Raw genomic sequence first — 19,932 nt, forward strand, 5'->3', positions numbered from 1 at the left:
GTATTGCAGGAAAGAAAACATACACAGCAACTCGAGACCACTTCCCTGAGAGTCCAGGGGGGCAGAGGGGGGAGCCAGTACCAAGGAGATGTGGCACAGTAAAAAAGAGGAAGCCTCTGGATCAAGGCCTGAGGTGTATGAAAGGCCGAGGAGCGTGAAGTGGCACAAATACTAGCAGTGAGATGGGCAGGGTTGGCCACACTCGCTCTCTCACCTCCCCCTGTTCCAACCAGCCCTTCAGCCTCGCTCTATCTGTCTTCCACCCATTCTGTCTTTATTAGTTTCCTAGGGCTGCCATAACAAACTACCACAAACTAGGTGGACCAAACCAACAGAAACAATTTATTCTCCCACAGTTGTGCAGGCAAGAAGCCTTAAATCAAGGCATCAGTATGGTTGGTTCCTTCTGGAGGCCCTGAAGGAGAATCTGTTCTATGCCTCTGTCTTATTTCCTAGTAGCTTCCAGCAATCCTCAGTGTTCCTTGGCTTGCAGCTGCCCTCCAATCTCTGCCTCCGTCTTCACATGGCCTTCTCCTCTGTGTCTGTCTGTCTTGAATGGCCCTTTCCTTTCTCTTATAAGGATACCTGTCACTGGACTTAGGGCCCATCGTAAATCCAGGATTGAGATCTTTCATTACATCTGCAAAGACCTTATTTCTCAAAAAGGTAACATTCACAGATACCAGGGATTAGGACTTGGACATCTCTTTTTGGGTCCACTGTTCAACCCACTACACCACCACTCCCTCTGGTGGCTATTTTGAGTAATGACCTCTGCACATATTTCCCCCACACACCCCTGTGGGTAGTCTTCACACCGAGGCTCTTCATTCCCATTCCAGAGCTCCCAAGTGTGACTGGAGAAATTCCAGAGTGGAGATGGCCTGACTCAACTCACATATGCCATCCTTTTTATGGCTGAATACTTACTATTCCAGTGTATGAATAAAGCACATTTTATTGATCCACTCATCAACTGATGGACATTTGCATTGTTTTCACTTTGGGCTATATGGATGATACTGCTGTAAAGATTTGTACACAAGGTTTTGTGTGGACATATGATTTCATTTATCTTGAGTATATACCAAGAAGTAGAATTGCTGGGTCATAGGTACCCATGTTTAACCTTTTGAGGTTACTGCCAAGTTGTTTTCCGAAGGAGGTGCACCATTTTACATTTCTACAAGCAATGTACGAGGCTTCCAATTTCTCTACATCCTCACCAATACTTGTTATTATCTGTCTTTTGTATTTTAGCCATCTTTGAGGGTGTTAAGTAGTATCTCATTGTGATTGTGATTTGCATTTCCCTCATATGGCTTCTTGCATGTCTGGAAATATCTTCATTCTGTCTACACTTAATCATTTGGCTGTGTAAAGAATGAAAAATTGGAAATCTTTCTTTTAGAATTTTCAAGGCATTGTTTCACTGCCTTCTAACTGCCAGTGTGGCTGTTGAGAAATACAGTGCCATTATGATTCTTGATCCTGTGTGTGAAATCTTTTGTTTTGAATATTTCTGGAAACATGTAGGATTTCCTCTTTGTCCTCAATGTTCTGAAATTTTACCATGTTGAGTCTTGTTATGAAATTAATTTTTAGCCATTATACCTGACATTTAATAAGCCCTTCAGTTCTGGGAATTTTTCTGGAATTATTTCTTAGAAAGTTCTTTGATTTCTTTGATAGTTATTTGATAAATACTTCGATAGTTCCTTCTGCTTTCTCTTTTTGTAAGTCCTATTTGACTATCAGACCTCCTAGGCTGGACTTTATTTTTTGTTTTTTATTTTCCATCTCTGCCATTTTTGCTTTTTCTGTTTGTCAACCAGAGTCAGTTTCCGTTACTTGCAACCAAGAACCCCGACTGATATAATAAAAATGATTTAATTCAGAAGGGAAAAGGAAGGTGGTTCTGAAAGTAAATTTAGGGATAGGCTGTTAATCATCTGCAGGTCCTATGGGATTTCAAAGGGGACAAGAAAATGGTTTGGGTTGTGGAGTGTAGGCTAGAAAGTCTTCCAAAAGATCTTCATATACATCACTCTCTCATCAGTAATTAGTGAAGATAGATTGTTGGCTTTATTAGTCCCTTGGGGTCTAAAATGTGTTTTGGGAATGAGAGGGAGGATGAGAAATATTTTTGTTTCCACTTTACTTTCCATTTGGGACTGAGAAAAAAAACAGTATGGGAACATGGAGAATCTGAAGACTATACCAGATTTAACAAATTGATGTACAGAAATCCACCTGCAGTCTTCAGGTCAATATTCCACAAATATTCACTCTCCTCCTTCCTGGACAGACACTTTGTTCTCTTCCAAATCCATCGCTTTTTCTTCCTGGATACATTACTAGGCTATATTCCCCACCCCTCTTGCATCCAGGTGGGCCATGGGACTGAGATCCGGACAATGAAATGTGTGTGGAAGTAGGGAATGCCTCTTCTAGACGTGGTCTTCAAATCACCCCTTGAAATTCTCCAAGTTCATGCCTCCCTCATCTGTAGCCAGATATAGAGGACTCACTGGAAGACTCCAGGGCACCAGGAAAAGGCAGAACTTCTAGATGAGTCCATGAATCTCTGAGAAGCAGAGGGCCCTTCTTCCTCCCCCACTGATCCATATGGGACTGTGACATGAGGAAGAAATAAACCTTTATTGTGGTAAGCCACTGAGATTTGGAGGTGGTCGTTCCAGCACTTAGCCTACCATGACTAATTTGACTCCATCTTTGGAGAAACTGCCTTTATCTCCTGAGTCTCAGTTTTCTCATCTGAAAATGAGAGGTTTAGAATTGGTGCTCTCTTGGTTGCCTTTTGGCTGTAACACTCCATTTATAAATGGTATGATTATTATTTCCAAGTGGTTTCAAACTCTGCAAGGACTAATTGCAGAATTTCTCTATTACAATAAAGAGTAAATTCTCTGTTTATAGATGGGTTGTGTTCCAAAAGTCCAGGTACAAGTCCCTGGTTGGAACATTGTTTTTGTGAGAAAACAGCTCCAACATTTTAAAATATACACAGATTCCTACTTAATGCTCAGTTCAGAGACCCCCTGAACCCCAACTAGAGGCGCTGAGTGAGGTGGATGATCAGAGACTGGGCAGAGGCTCTGGGACATGATTAGAGAGGGACAGGATGAGAGGGTAGGATGACTGAACCATGAGCCAGGATGTCAGCTGCACGAGGTTCTTTGGGAGGCCATAGAAGACATTATGTATATGAATTATTCCTACCTTGGATATTTCCAATTCTACATATATTTCTTCATTAAACAGTGCTTGTGTACATGTTCTGTGCAGGGGTGGATTTACCATGGAGCTAATGAAGGTCAAGCTTCAGGGTCCTCACACACACAGGACCCTTCCAAGGCCATAGAAATGTGTTCACAGGTATTTGTTTTGTAAAATTTGTAAAAGCAAGATATTTTAACTGCAGTTGGTTAAGACCGCTGCCTATTTACACTTCAACTTCTCCTTCTTCACATTTTCCCTTGTGTTTGATTGCCATAGACATCTAACTGGAATGGCTACAAACATTTTTAATCTAGGTAAAGGGAAGTTTAGGTAGGGGATACACTCTATCTGTGATCTAGTCACATGGTTAACAGTCATTACATGCAAATTGAGCTATGATCCACCACCCAGATAAAGGGATAGGTCCAGGAGTCTCTGCCTACCTTGCTGACTCACCTGGAATTATGATATGTAGGTGCAAAGCCAGAGTTCAAATCAAGATCTAAACTTTTCATGCTTTTTTCTCCAGACAGCTGCTGAAGATGGCAGAGGGACAGGTCCTGGTGTTCGATGGTTGAGGCCATCTCCTGGGCCACCTGGTGGCCATCGTGGCCAAGCAGGTACTACTGGGCCAGGAGACGGTGGCCGTGTGTCGTGAGGGCATCAATATTTCTGGCAATTTCTAGAGAAACAAGTTGAAGTACCTGGTCTTCCTCCTCAACCAGCTGAACGCCAACCCATCCTGGAGCACCTACCTCTTCTGAGCGCCCAGCCTCATCTTTTGGCGGACCACGCAAGGCATGCCGCCCCAAACCAGAACAAGCAGGGCCAGGCTGCCGTGGACTACCTGCCTCAAGGTGTTTGACGGAATCCTGCCATCCTATGACAAGAAAAAGTGAATGGTGGTTCTTGTTGCCCTCAATATTGTGCATTTGAAGCATACATGGAAGTTTTTCTACCTAGGGCGCCTAGCTTATGAGGTTGGCTGAAAGTACAGGCAGTTACAGCCACTCTGGAGAAGAGGAAGGCCAAGAACCCATTATCAGAAGTAAAAATAGCTCACAAGGCTACGGAAACAGGCTGAAAAGAATGTGGAAAAGGAAACTGATAGAAAGGTACACAGAGATCCTCAAGATCCATGGACTCCTGTTCTGAGCCTAATAAAACTGACAGTCAATTCCTAAAAAAAAAAAAAAAAAAAAAAAAAAAAAAAAAAACTAAACACTTCATCCAGCATTTGGTACCAGAAGTACGTGAGAGCGAGGAGAATTAAGTTTTAAAAATGTATGAAGCCAGAAACTAGTCTGAAGAAAATTTTTCCAGTTGTCAGCTGTGCAAAAATATAAGCTAAGAATTCTGTCCTTACATCAGTCAAAAGTTTTGTCCTGTTGGCAATATACTCGCTAACGGTATATATCATTATAAATGTACCATGCATTCCTTTCTCTTTTGATGGGAACTTTTCAAATTACAAGTTATCAGAATTCCAATCTTTTTACAATGTTTGATGATTGGACACAAATTGCTGATATCAACACAGATAATAAAAAAACTCATAATACACCATCTATAATGAGATTTTCAAAGACAAATCAGCTAGCAAATGTTGTCGATTTGAATAGTACATCTAAGATTGGTCCCTGCACAGGAAAATTTGAAATGCTCTGAATTCTTATAGCTCATAAATGAAATTTGATCAAGGTTTTCCCCCAATTTGATAACAAACCTAAGCATTTGCATGACATTGCCAATAACAAATTGTGAACCTGAACCTTTCCTAAATGATTAAATAACAAAAGACAGTTTTGATCTGCCATGCTAAGAAAAAACTGAATCATTTTTGTAGTTCTCTCTATAAAGTAGTATTATTAAATCATTGCCCTATGAAGAAGTACATGTGCAAAAATGTAAAGAAAAACTAATATTCAAGTGTGCCTGGAATTTATTTCATCAAACTATTATGGGGATTTCTTTGTGATATTTGTGGTATTATCAGCTTTAAAAATTTTATGATTTGTTGTGATTTATATTCTCATCATAAATAAATATTCACTTTCACATCTATCTTTACATTTCTAATTTTTTTCTTTAAAACATCCCCACTCCCACAATTGAATAAGCATCAGGCTCCACTAAACCTGGCCAACTGCAGTGCAGAGCATGCTCGTAGGTACTGCTACAACTATTTGAGGTGTTGGGGCTGGTTACTCAGATACCATGCCCAGGAGCTGAGTATTGTTAGGTTATTTGAATTGATCAGGCTATGGAAAACGGGCACAGGTTCAAAAAGTCAGAGTGGGTCAAACTAAAATGTTTTTTCATGGGCTCACCTCTGAGGCATTTTAGGTCCCCAGAAACATTACCAGGCCCACTGCTGTCTTTGCTTCTTGGGGATCCCAGGATCAGGAGGAGCCCTGCCTTTCACCATCTAGGTCTGATGTTTTGTTTGTTTTGTTTTTTCCACTGAACAGTGTTTCAAGTACTCAAAAACATTCTAATGTCCTTAATGAAATTAAACTCTTTACTGGCCAAAAAACAAACAAACAAACAAACAAACAAACAAACAAACAAAAAACATGCTGTTTAAACAAACAAAAAAAGTGTTTAGTAAAGCAAAATGATTCTAGCTCCTTGAAAATTAAGCGTTGTCAGATGTTTGTGCTAGCATCAACTAGTAACACAAATGGGTAAACTCAGTTCACCATAATCTGTCAAATCCTGAAAAGAGAAATGGTACCAGTGCTGCCTTTTTTCCCTTTTCTGGAAGGTGTGCAAAGTATTGTGGTTTACTCAACTCCACTGTGACTTTGGTCATTAACTTATGTCCCCAAATAGATCAGGCAGAGATGAAAGTATGAAGTTAAAACTGGGAGGAAAAGAGACAGGGCCTATTTTTCACCCTGATAGCACTGTCTACAGGGGTCATGCTTCAGTCTCTTAGAAGAAGTTAAGCAAATCTCTGGCCTCATGAAACAGGAGGCCCCTTTAAGATGACTGGCCAAGTAGGGAGAGGTCAGCACAGCACAACTCTGCTGACCCCTGGCTGAACCTGCTGGATATTCTGGCCCATCCTGGCTTCTGATTTGAACCTGCCACCTAGGCTGACCTCTCAGTTTCTATCCTTACCAGCTGTTTTTCCTATTGCTGGCTCAGCCCACATTCTGCCTAACTTCATTCCACCATGTCTGTTTCAGATTGGTTCCTTTCTCCCTTCCATTTTAGTTTTTGCAAAACTAAAGTAATAACTTGCAACCTCTATTGAGTTTGTGTGTGTGTGTGTGTGTTAAAAATACTTAACATGAGATCTGCCCACTTTACAGATTTTTAAATGTGCAATACAGCATTGTTAATACAGGCACAATGCTGTACAGATCTCTAAAATTTATTCATCTCGCATAACTGAAATTTATATCAATCGATTAGCAACTTCCTCTTTCTCTCTCCCCTAGCTCCTGGCAATTATCATTTTATTCTTTGATTCTATAAGTTTGACTATTTTAGGTAACCTATTTAAGTGGAATCATGCAGTATTTGTCCTTCCATGACTGGATTATTTCACTTAGCATAATATCCTCAAGGTTCATCCATGTTATCGCAAAAAAGAAGGATTTAAAAAAGGATTTCCTTCTTTTTTAAGATAACGTTTCATTGTATGTATATACCACATTTTAAAAAATCTATTCATTTGTCAATGGACATTTGTTTCCACACATATTGACAATTGTGAATAATGTTGCAGTGAATACAGGAGTACAGATATCTCTTCAAGATTCTGGTTTCAATTCTTTTGGATTAATACCCAGATAGGATTATGGGATCATATGGCAGTTCTATTTTTATTTTTTTGAGGAATCTCTATACTGTTTTCCACAGAGGCTGCATTTTACATTCACACCAATAATGTACAAGGGTTCCAATTCCTCCACATCCTTGCCAGCACTTGTTGTCCTGTTGTTTTTTTTAATAAGACCCATCCTATCAGGTGTCAGGAGTTATTTCATTGTGATTTTGATTTGCGTTTCCCTGACGATTAGTGACATTGATCATCTTTTTATATACCTATTGCCATTTGTATGTTTTCCTTTGGAGAAATGTCTATTCAAGTCTTTTGACCATTTTAAAATCAGGTTATTAGTTTTTTTACTGTTGAGTTATAAAAGTTCCTTATATATTTGGAAATTAATCCCTTATCAGAAATACGGTTTGCAAATATGTTCTCCCATTCTATAAATTGCCTTTTTACTCTCTCAATGATTCTCTTTGCTGTGCCCCACTTATTTTCGCTATTGTCGTCTGTTTTTGTTTTCGTATCAATGAAATCATTGCCAAGATCAAAGTCATGAAGTCTTTTGTTTTGTCTTTTTTTTCATGAAGTCTTGTTTTTTTTAAGAGTCATACAGTTTCGGTCTTATGTTTAATGTTTAAGTCTTTAATCCATTTTGAGCGTAATATAAGGGTCGACTTTCACATTTTGCATATGAATAGCCAGTTTTCCCAATAGCCATTGTTGATAGTGAGTTTTCATTCACCAAATATTTATTGAGCATCTTTGGCCCAGGCATTATGATGAGCATAGGGGATTCAAGGTCCAGAATAACATAATGGTTGCAAGCACACCCTCTGGGCCCAAACTGCATGGGTTCAAATCCTGGTACTATTATTTCTAACTGTGTAACCTTGGGCAAGTTTCTAACTTCGTTGTGCCCCAATATCCTTATCTACACAAAAGGGATAATTATAGTCCTTTCTCCACAAGTTTAGTGTGAGGATTAAACGAGTTAACACATGTAAAGGGCTTAGAAAAGTGTCTAGCACCTGGTAAGCATTCTTAAGTGCTGGCTAAGTTAAAGCATAGTCCTTGCCTTTCAAGAAGCTAACAGTCTACAGTTGCCCCATCCACCTGTCTCATCTGGCAGGGTAGGGCCATCTGGGTCTTTTGGTACCTCAAGTGATGAAAGACTCCTGACCACCCGTTTCTGAAATCATAGATGAGCCAGGTGCAAATTCCTGTGTCACAGTTTTACTGTGTGACCTGGGACAAGTAATTCTACCCTGGGTCTCCCTTTATACATTTGTTTAAAAAAAAAAAAGATCAAAATTGATTCTAAGATCCCAACAAACTCCATGTTCTGGGTAGTCTAAGTTGAAACTTGGGTAAGTCTCTTAACCTCTTGGTACTTGTTTCCTCATCTGTAAAATGGGATAATATTACTAACCACTTCCTAGGTTGTGATGAAGATTCTACAACTTAAGGAAAACGCCAGGTGTCAGCGCGGGTTCCGCGCGTCAGGCTTTTATACTCACTCGCCTCTGCCACTCAGCGCAGGCGCGCTGGCCCGGAGCCTCAGGTTCCTGACTTCCGGTTCCGCGGGGACCCAGAGGCCACACTGAGGCTAATGGCGGCGTCCGCAAAAGAGAATTTCGGGGTTGAGGAGGCCGCGTCGGAAGGGGAGCCGCGAGTTCTGGAACCCGGGGCCGCCCCGTTCGGAAATTTCCCTCATTATTCCCGCTTCCACCCTCCAGAGCAACGGCTCCGTCTCCTGCCCCCGGAGCTGCTTCGCCGGCTCTTCCCTCAGGGTCCCCAGACGAAGCCGATTCTGGGGCTCGACGTGGGGTGTAACTCCGGGGTGAGTGATGGGAGAGGGATCAGCGATCAGGCAGCCAAGCAGTTGGCTGCCTCCATGTGCACTGGGGTTCTGGCCTGGGCGTGGCATCACAGCTTTCCCAAAATGAGCTTAAAGGCATAGTATTCGCCAACCTCATGCTCCTGCTAACTGTCCTCCAGGGTCCTACCACCATCTCTCTTAGGAATCTTGGGGCGAAATCTTTCTTAACTGCATTCCGAATTCCCGCGTTCCCGCCTCCGCGTTCGCCGCCTCAGGGCCACACCCCGCGTGGGGAGGGCTGCCGTTTCTGGGTTTCTGGCGCTTGCCTCCTGTCCAACGTGGCTGGCGAGCTGACTGGGGAGAGGGGGCTTCCGGAGACCTACGTTTGGGAGTGTGGGGTTTGGGATTGGTTTACAGGAAGAGATGAGCCAGAGGTGACAGAAGCGTGCCTGGAATTAAGATTCGTGTGCCATGCAGTGCTGGACGGACCCTGTAGTCAAGTGGATATTTATTTAAAAAGCAATGAGTTGACGGAATACAGTGTGGAGGATCGAGAAGGAAAATACAGCATCCTGCTGAAGGAAGGCATTGCCACGTTTTCTTACTGCAAAGTATTCTTAGACGTATAATGGTTATCGTCAGACCACATGCAAAATAGCTAAATGTCTGACACCAAATTCTTCAAAAGTTAATACTCTTACTCCACCTCTGGAAGCGGGAGTGGGTGGGAAGAATTTTATAGTATTGCTGGTCTTGTGCCGAAGAGACTTCCGGTGGAGGGTTGAAGGCTATAGGGACACAGCTAATAAAGGGAGGAGGACATTTGGGTACAGAATCAAAGCCAGAATGAGCAGATAGGTGGGTGTCTGGGTGTCCCCTGCAAACATTTTCTCCATTTTGATGATATAGGAAATCAGGGGGAAAGCAATAGAAAAGTGAGATTGGGCTTAAGGTTTGGGATTTCATGGAAGGCACTAGGAAACCAAAGATTCTAAAGTTGACAGTAGTATATATACATATTAGAGGCAAGGGCATCGTTGCAGTTAACTAGGGCAGTGGTTCTCAAACCTGCTTGTATATTTAGGGAGCAAGTCTCTACTCCTGATCCTAAATCCTCCTTTTCCCCTATATAGTGGCAACTGCTTTTTATAATTTCTTGGGTATGCATGTGTATCCTATGTGTATACAAGCATTTATATATATGTAAATATCTCCCCTCTTTTAGTTCTATAAATAGTAGCACACTATTTTGTGCCTTTTCATTTAATAATTTCGAGATCACTCATGCTACATTCTTTTTCAGCAGCTTTGAAATATTTTATCGTATAGATATGCCATAATTTATGGGGTGCTTTGTTTAAATTTTAAAACTCCTAGACCCCCGCTCTAGACCTACTGAATCGGGATCTTGGGAGATTCAGCCTTTGAGTCTATATTTTCTTTTTTATGTTTCCAGGGACTCTAGGATTGGGGAATTCGTGATGAATAGGATGAAGAGATGTAGTAGAGGAGCGACTGATGTGACAAAATTACTGGTCAAACATAGGACATACTCAAGATTAGTTAGGAGGAGGGAGACAGCAAACAAGTAAATAGAGAGTTGGTAAAATTAAGCAGCTTAGTAGAGGACCTTCCTACTCCAAAAGTGTGGTCCTTAAACTACAGCATCGGCATGACTTGGAAGCTTATTAGAACTACAGACTTTCAGCCCTTGCCATAGATCTGCTAAATCAGCCTTTATTTTAACAAGATCCCTAGGTGATGTGTATGCCCATTAAAGAGTAAGAATCTAATGTAGAAGAGAACGTAATGTAGCCTAACTCTTGCTGTGATATTGGACAAGTAAGTCACTAGCCTCTGAACCATAATTTTTAAAATACAGTTTTGTTCTTGGTAAACTATGCCACACATAAAGAAAAGTACATAAAACATAAATCTATACTTTATGAATTATAAAGCAGACACCTTTATGACTACTGTTCAGATTAAGAATAAAACATTGTCAGCACTCCAGAAGTCCCCCATATGCTTTTTCCTGTTCGTAAACCCCCGTCTCTACCCAGAGGTAACAACTAGCTTGACTTTTATTATTACTGTTTCTTTGCTTTTCTTTATAGCTTACTATTTTTGTATCCCTAAACAATGAAGTTTAATTTTATCCATTTTGGAACTTCACATAAATGGAAGCTTGCTATGTATTTTCTTTTATGTCTTGCTCTTTTACTCAGCATTGTATATTTGTGAGAACCATCTATGTTGCTGCACTGAGCTGAATTCCTTCATTTTTAACTTAGTATTCCATCTTAATAAAAATATCACGTTATTCATGCTACTATTATGGGACATCTGGGTTGTTTCCAGCCACACCTCACCTGCACAAAAGGCATAAATATATTCTTCACAGGACTGTTGCATAGAGCAAATGAGGTAGTGAAAAGGAAAATGCCTTGAAAAAAAACTGTATAGAACAACACGAATGTGAGTTATTTATATGGTTATAGAAATCAAAGTTAGAAAAAGGAGATGGCAACTTTTGTAAGAGTCAAAAAAATGCTAAGATGGTGAAAATCACAAATCATCAAAGGAGGTCAGTAGTGACTTTTAGAAGTGATGAATGCAGAAGCAGAGTAAGTCTCAGAAGAGGGCAGTGAGCATAAGACAGATAGTAAAACTGAGGCTATAGAGTGAATGCTGGATGAGGACTTTTGAGAATCCACTTTCCCAACCAGAGGTCTGAGTAGCAGGTTTTTATAAGATGGTTCTTGCTCTATTCCTCACCTTATTGGTAAGAAACACTGGTTATACTCCTGGAACCCTTTGCTTTTCCCTGGAGTCCAAGATACCCAAAAAAGAAAAAGATAGCAAGTTTACCAGCATATTACTTAAGCTGAAAAATATTGCTCTAGGTTTCTTTCTTGCATCTCTTGGGCTATAACTTAAAACCATACAACCCAATTAGCCATCATAGTCTGAAAGTATAGAGATGATGCATTACAGCTTGTCACCCCTGGAGGGTGCTGACAGCCTGCTCTGGAAAACTTTCCAGGCAACCTCCCTAGGCTATACAGTTTTGGAGCCTCTTATCCTCTAAAGACAGGAATCAGTGGCAGTCTCAGTAAAAGATCAGAGGATAGGAGATAGGTTTCTCTTCCATTCACTGGTTGAAGGCTGCAATGACAAAGCTCTTTTGGATTCCTCTAGGATCTGAGTGTGGCTCTGTACAAACACTTCCTTTCCCTACGTGATGAGGAGACCTGTTCAGATGCCTCAAGAGAACTCCGTCTCCTCTGCTGCGACATAGATCCAGTCCTGGTGGAGCGAGCTGAAAAAGAATGCCCTTTTCCTGATGCCTTGACTTTTATAACCCTGGACTTCATGAATCAAAGGAGACGGAAGGCTCTCCTGGGCTCTTTCTTAAGTCAGTTTGGATGCTCAGTTTTTGACATTGGTTTCTGCATGTCAATAACCATGTGGATTCATCTGAACCATGGGGACCATGGCCTGTGGGAGTTCCTGGCTCACCTTTCCTCCCTCTGTCGCTACCTCCTTGTGGAGCCACAGCCCTGGAAGTGTTACCGGGCAGCTGCAAGGCGTCTCCGAAAGCTGGGTCTCCATGATTTTGACCACTTCCACTCCCTTGCCATCAGAGGTGATATGGCCAGTCAGATTGTGAAGATCTTGACCCAGGACCATGGCATGGAATTAGTGTGTTGCTTTGGCAACACCAGCTGGGACCGGAGCCTTCTGCTCTTCAGAGCAAGACAAACCACAGAGAGTCATCTGATCCCTGAATCACTGGTAGAAGAAGGGAAAGAAAGGAACAGGTTAAGATTCTGGAGATAGTGAGATGAGAGGACTAGAAGACTAGGAAAGAGATATTGAGAGGGTTTTACACTGAGAATTAAGTTCACTCTCCGTAACTCCTTAACAGTTAGGCTGGTTTAAAACCTTGCAGAAGCTTTTGGCAAAATGTCCAAGACATGCAACTGAAAGATCAGTATCTGTTCCCCATCGTTTGGAATGCTCCCAGAAGAAAATGCATCAGTGGAGTAATGAAGTGGGCTATCTGGATTGAGATGGCCCAGAGAAAGTTATCCTGTTTCTGGGATATGGAAGGGCCTCTTTTGCTGGTTATTTGTAAAGGCCAGGCTAGCCTTAGAATGTTTCAGTTCCCTAGGCCCCTTGAATCTGATCTGACTTTTTCAGGCTTCTGGACTTACTCTTGCTGCTTCTGTGCAAAACCTCACAATATAATCTGGAAAAAGAGTCACTGGCCTGGCTAAAGGAAAGGATTAGTAGGAAGAATAACTTTCCAGCCTGACCAGGCTCAGCACATCAGTTACAGATACTAGTCAAGATGCACGGGCTGGCATTTTAAAAATGTTTAAAATATTTAAATTATGAACCCAAAATCCAACTGGCACAAATGAAATGAATGAAGTGGGATTGTATATGATATATATAATTATATATAATAAACGTGACAAGTATGGTTGAGAATGCCCTGTGAATCTGGGGATGATAAGAAACCTCTGCTTTTACCCATTCTAACCAGGGAGGTTTCAGCTCAAGAAAAAACCTCACCCAAGCTCAGAACAGAAAACAAGCCAGCAAATAAAATTAATTTAGGACTTTTTTGTCAATCTCCTCTGCCAAAGCACACCATTATGGAGGTGGAGGGCACACACTAGTATGGGGGTAAGAATATGTACAGTGAGACATGCATAAAATGCAGTCTACAATTAGATGACTGCAGCATAAATGCTGTGGGATAAGCATTGAATTCTGTTGGGTTTTGATCTTTAAAACACCCGTGAGTTGATGGAAAGTTGAAAATGAAGAAAGATTTGTGTGGTGAAGAGAAGGTGGGAAAACAAAACATACTAGCTAAGAAGAGAGATTAGATTGATGAGCTTCAAAATCCCTATTTTCGAATTGAAGTTATAGAGGGAGCAAGGAACAAGAATCTGGAATACCAATTAGACGTTGGGCCTATTGTTAGAGAAGTTAGGTAAAAGCTCCTGCAAAGGAATTTGAACTTTATGCAAGAGAGAGCAGAGGCCACTACTGTCTGTAAATAATAGGATATTGGAACCCAAACCTTCATTTAGAAAAACCAGTTTTTCTGTTCTGTGCAGGCTAATTGTGTTAGTTGATGCCATTTCCAGTCTCAATTAGACTCCAGTACTACTTCTCAATCTTGCTGAATTGCTGCTCCTGATCGCTGTTATCCCAGTGACTCTTCCAGACTTTTACCCTTCTACTGGCTCTTGACTCTATCACTACTCCATTAATCTAAGCAGATGACCTAACCACCAACTTGTGCCATTCTTGTTTGCTGTGTCAGGAAGTCTTTTCTTGTCCTGAGTCTTGAACCTCTTCATCTTCCATCCTTTCACTTCTAAACTTACCCAGTGAGTTTTTACCCAAATAACCTCTCCCTAAGTTCTTAATCCCAACCCTTACTCCCTCTCCCAAATTATGCTTTATGGAGGATCTCTTTTGTGTCTCCTTGGCCTCATAGACTCCCTCCCATCCACCTATCAACATGCTCAATTCTCTTTCATCTTCAAAACCACCAACTTTTCCCGTGTCCTGTCTTCTCCTCAAGCTTATGCAATCTTTCCTCTTCACCACTAAACGTGAGCAATTCCTGTGAAAGACTAGACCCTACAGTGTCTGCTCCTTCACCTCTCATTCATCAGTAACCAGCTGAATGCCAAATCTATGGCTCTTTTCAGACTTCCTCCTGGGCGATGATGGCACCAGTCAACACTACTGACCCCTTCTTCCTTCTTGAACTCCTCCATCTCCCTTAGTTTCTCCACCATAGCACCTTCCCTTCATTCTCTTCCTATCTCTTAGTTTCTTACTACCCCTTAAGCAGTTGGTACAACTTTGCATAACAGCTACCTGGTGAGTCCTGGATTCATCTCCAGAAACAGTGATTCAGGTCAGGAATGAGGCATAGGAATCTGTTTAGTTTCATTTGTTTTTTTGTTTCTTGGGTATTTGTTTATTGTTGTTTTTTGTTCTTTGTTTTTTGCATTATTTATTGTCAAATATACATAACAAAATTTACCATTTTAACCATTTTTAAGTGCACAAGTCTATGGCATTAAATACATTCACAGTGAGGAAAGCATCCCACATGATTCTGATGCAAGCAGACACAGACCACAATTAGGGTTCCTTAGATTTCCATTCAGTACTCTTCTAAATATTTTTTCTGAATGAGTTCTTCCACTCCCATGCTTTTAACAACTACCTATATACCAGTAATCACCAAATATATTGGTAGCCCCACATCCACAGTTACAGATTAATATTTTCCCTGTTTTGCAGTTATATCCCCCTGGATATTTCTTAGACATGCAAATTCAACATATCCCCAAAGCAAACTCATTACCCTCATTCTAAATCTAATCCTGTCTCAGTGATGGCATCCTCCCATTGCTCCAGCTACAAATTTCAGTTGACTCTCCTCACTTATAACCCCACGTTGAAATAGTCACACAATCCAAATTCTACTAATAATATGTACTGCTAATAACATGATTCCAACCATGTGGCTGGCGCTTACCACGGATTTCTCTCATCTACTCTCCAACCTATTCTCTGCCCTTATGCCATTGTTCTTTTTCTCTTAAAAACCTTCAGTAGCCTAGAGTCTTGTGCTTTATCTAATGCCTATGTCGTTCAATATAGTAGGCACTTTATTTAAGTTTAAATAGAAGTAAATTTTAAAATTCAGCTCCTCATTCGTACTAGCCCCATTTTAAGTGTTCAGTAGCCATATGTGACTGACTAATGGTTACCTTACTGGACAGCACAAATATAGAACATTTCCATCATTGCCAAAAGTTTGTTGGACAGTGCCAGTCTTCAAGGCCTTGATCGTTGATGGTTGGGCAGCAGGTCAAGACTGAATATAAAAATCTGGAAGTCATATAGAGTGAGATTTAATGAGTAGTAAATTCCAAAAATAAATGCATATGATAGGAGGGGAGCAGGTTCTAGGTCTGAGGGCTGTTCATAGTTTTCGAAAGAGGGAAAAGAAAGAACTAAAAGAGGCCTGGTTAGAAATAGAAAAAAAAAAAGAAAAAATAATATAGTACCAGGCACTAGACAACATAACTTTTAATCCTTGAAACAGCCCTATGGGATAAATACTGTTATTATCCCCATTTTGTAAATATGGGACCTGAAACGCACAGGTTAAGTGATTTGCCCAAGGTCACACCTAGTAAGTGACAGAGCTGGGCTTTGAACCTAGGCAATATGGTTGTAGGATCTAGACTTTGACTCTTATGCCTTGAGAGGGCACAGAAATCAGGAGACTGAAGAGCCAGTGTAAAAGCGTGGGCTTTGGAGTTACTGTGCACCCTCTGGGAATAAGAGCTTCAGCCAGGCCATTCTTAGTTATCCCTGATGTTCTTAGAATTCCCCTCATGGAAGTCATACCGAATTCTAGGTCAAGGACCTAAGTAGTACCCCTGCTGCTGCTTATCAGTTAAACAGGCTTGGTCCTCATGCATATTTTGGAAAAGTAGTTGGCAGCCACATATAGCAGACATAGACCCTCTTAAGTCTCCCTCAGTCCTAACTACTCTCTCACTGTACTCTTGACTTGCCAGCAACCCTACCCTTCCCCTGAATTCCTGAAATTCCCATCTATCTACCTCTAGCTTTGACCCCTGAGTAGAACCTCTTAAAAGTAGGTTTCAATCTGTTTCATGTTCAGGAGACAGGGATTCCAAGGCCAATAGTCAGCTCCTTCTCAGCCCCCTGGGATTGAGTCTGATCTGGGAACAGTGCAGTGGGAAGAACATCAGGTATGAATCAATCTGCCAGGTATGAATCAATCATACTCATCGTATGGCCACCCTGTTCAAGCCATTTAACCTCTTTGAGCCTCAGTTGACTCATCTACACAACTAATATAACCAGCCCCTTTCCTATGCCCAACTGAGCTGAAGGATGTGAAGGTATTTTGCAGAATACAGAGTATTAAACAAAATCTGTAAACATGCCGCAGACAACTAGGCTTGTTAAAGACTTATGAGAAAAAGACCTCATCTCTGTAGAAAACATGCATCTTTAAATATTTGGGTTTTAGGATAAGGAAGTAATAAGGAGTTCAGCTTCAGCACTACAGAGTATTTTAAAAGAAGCAATGCTGGGAGGGAGTGATCGTTGCTATTGGAAATGAGGGCAGTTTATAATCATCTCAGAATGATCACAGGAGTTATAGATCTGAATTCACCTATTTCTCTGTAGATCTTAATTTAAGAACCCTTTGAAACCTTGTGACCCTGCTAGGGGTCTCTCCTACCACCATCCACCTAGACAGTGGGAAGAAAAGTATATGGGGCTGTGGCAGGCTGAGTAATGATTCACCAAGATGTCCACATCCCTAATCTCTGGGACTTGTGAATGCTACCTTATAGCAAAAGAGACTTTGTAGATGTGTACAAATGTGTAGATTAAGGATCTTGACTAAAGATCCTTAAAGATTTTGAGACAGGACTAACCTGGATTATCAGCCTTAATTGTAACCACAAGTGTCCTTATAAAGAGGGAGGCAAAGGGAGATTCGACCACAGTAGATGTAATGATAAGCAAGAGGTTGGAGTGATGTAAGGAAGGCCTTGAGCCAAGAAATGCAGGTGGCTTTTAGAAGTTAGAAAAGGCAGGGAAATGGACTCTCCCCTGAAGGAATGCAGCCCTGCCAACACCTTGATTTTAGACTTCTGACCTGCAGAACTGTTAAGAGAATAAATTTGTGCTGTTTTAAATCACTATGTTTGTGACGATGTGTTACACCAGAGACAGGAAACTAATACAGGGGCTACGACTACAATGAGATTAGGCTACAAGCCCATGGCACCTGTCCCTGATAACTCCTTGATGGCAAGAAATGGTCCTGTGCGGTAGGCAGGGGCTCCATCTAGTTAACCATTAAAAGCTTTGGGCAATGCTTCAGCATCTGAACCTGACCTATTCCTTACTAATAGTTCTATTGGCTGAGCAGTTATCTGACTTGTTTGGAAGGAACTGTTGCATTTCAAGTCTGCAGCAATTAGTTTCAAAGATGTATAAAGAGTGCTTATAAAGGTGAGACCCTGATACCAAGAAGGTAATGATTGCAATAATGACCAGTGAGAGCCCTTGGAGACAATATCTTTGGTTCCAAAAAAGGATCATCTTATTTATCCTCAAATCAACCTAATTTAGGAGCCAACACCAATTATGACTTCTTAAAGGACTCGAATAGGAAATTGCCCTGGATATACTTGTAACATTTTAAAAAAATATATAATACAATATGTACAAAAATTATTTCAACAGTCAGTATAAAAATTATTCATGAGATATATTACATTTTTTAAATATTGTCTTAAAAATGTGTGTATTTCACATTTATAGCTCTTCTCACTTCAAATGCTCATTAGCCACAAGGGGCTAATGCCTAAACTTTTATCACAAATCAAAAAGTATTTATCAAATTCCTTCCATATATCTAGCATGCTTTTAACTGCTGTGGAGGTAGGGAAAAGTAAATTAAACCACCCTGGACTTCCAAAGGTTAGATTTTATTCATTCAGTAAATATGTTAAAGTTGAAGAGAAAAGGAGAGGCTCTTCCAAGGTAGCATGCAATCCTGTGAGCTTCAGAAAAGGAAAACTTAGTGGGCTACAATAGGCATGGAAGACTTTCTGGAGAATATGAGATTTGAGCTGTCCCTGACAGGAAAAGAGCTTATGTAATGATGGACAAGAGGAAAAGGAGCATGTCCTATGAACCTGGATAAAAGAACCTGTTAGCAAAGGTACTCAGGAATGGGTGTTTTGTACTTTGACAACCGAACAGGACTGACTGTCTGGAATGGAAATGTCATTCTGAGCAGACATGAGAAATACCAATGGTCTTTGCCATTTAAGTAGCTCTTGGATGGACTATTTAAAAGTAAAAAGAAAACCATAAACATAGTAGAGGATAAAGGCAATTTTAAAATTTAGATACTTTCAAAGCATAAGAAAAAACCCAAAAACCATATCAGAAAAGAGCAATAAATTTGACTACAGAAAGCAAAGCAAAAAAAAATCCAGTAAAGTCACATGACAAACTATCAAGGAGGAAAACTATTTGCAATACATGTGACAAAGGGAAAATTTTATTATAATATAAACAACTTATCCAACTATTCAAAAAAGACATTCACAAAAAAATGATAATAGCAAATACCTGAAAACTTGTTTAATCTTAATCCTTATTAATTACATGCAAATAAAAATAACATTTCATCATTTAAAACAATATTGACAAATTTTTAAGACAGTGATGATGAGAATATGGGAAATAGGTATTCTTATTATCCTGTTAGTAGGAATGTAAATTAGCATGACCATTTTGAAAGGTAATTTGTCAATATTTTTCAAAATGTATACTGCATACACCCAGGAATCCCATTGCTAGGAATTTATCCCGTGGATATACTCACATAAGTATGCAAGGTTGTATGTACAGTGTTATCCATTACAGCTAGTTGATAAAAGTGAAAAGCCGGAAACCTAAATTCCCATCAGTAGGAAAAAATATAGTAAGCCATAAATGGATTACTATGCAATTGTTTTAAAGAACAAGATAGATCTACATATGTTAATATAGAACAGTTGCTAAGATATTTTAAGTGCAAGAAGGAAGGTGCAGCAGCACAATGGGAATGGTAAGATCCCATTTTTGTGCCATTTAAAAAGAATGTACAGAGACTAATAAAACGTCTAAAGGCAAAAAAAGAATAGCAGATAAGCATATTTACTCATATCAAAGAATCATCCAAAAGGTTGAAATGGCTCATTGCTGGGGGTGGGAAATGCAGCAAATAATTGCTTCTGTATTATTTGATTATTTAAGAATATGTACCTGTGCTTTTTAAAAATAATATTTTAAATATTTTTAAGTTAAATTAAGCAGAGTCTTTCTAAAATAACTCATCCACCATTGCCCCACCCATCTATCTAACTTTTCCCTCACAGCATAGCTGAAATTCTTGAAAGAATTTTAAACACTTCTTGTGTCC

The 19,932-nt window shown here is 40.3% G+C and overlaps 1 protein-coding gene and 1 pseudogene across 1 annotated transcript; both read left to right on the forward strand.

Moving 5' to 3' along the window:
- Positions 1–3,767: 3,767 nt before the first annotated feature.
- Positions 3,768–4,398, forward strand: LOC120618581 (60S ribosomal protein L13a-like; annotated as a pseudogene).
- A 4,188-nt stretch (positions 4,399–8,586) lies between these two features.
- On the forward strand, positions 8,587–19,159 carry BCDIN3D (BCDIN3 domain containing RNA methyltransferase). The gene is made up of 2 exons (XM_039882091.1): positions 8,587–8,870; positions 12,051–19,159. Exons 1-2 carry the CDS (start codon positions 8,640–8,642, stop codon positions 12,690–12,692), a joined length of 873 nt encoding a protein of 290 aa, XP_039738025.1. The 5' UTR covers positions 8,587–8,639; the 3' UTR covers positions 12,693–19,159.
- The last annotated feature ends 773 nt before the right edge of the window (positions 19,160–19,932 follow it).

This window comes from Pteropus medius, unplaced genomic scaffold (genome assembly GCF_902729225.1).
Source record: "Pteropus medius unplaced genomic scaffold, Ma_sr-lr_union100, whole genome shotgun sequence".
NCBI lineage: Eukaryota > Metazoa > Chordata > Mammalia > Chiroptera > Pteropodidae > Pteropus > Pteropus medius.

What these genes read in the sequence shown, in the direction of transcription:
- BCDIN3D (XM_039882091.1), top strand. Translation starts at nt 8,640, where the DNA reads ATGGCGGCGTCCGCAAAAGAGAATTTCGGGGTTGAGGAGGCCGCGTCG. An exon ending in ACGTGGGGTGTAACTCCGGG is followed by an intron (nt 8,871 to 12,050) that starts GTGAGTGATGGG and finishes GGATTCCTCTAG; the next exon opens with GATCTGAGTGTGGCTCTGTA.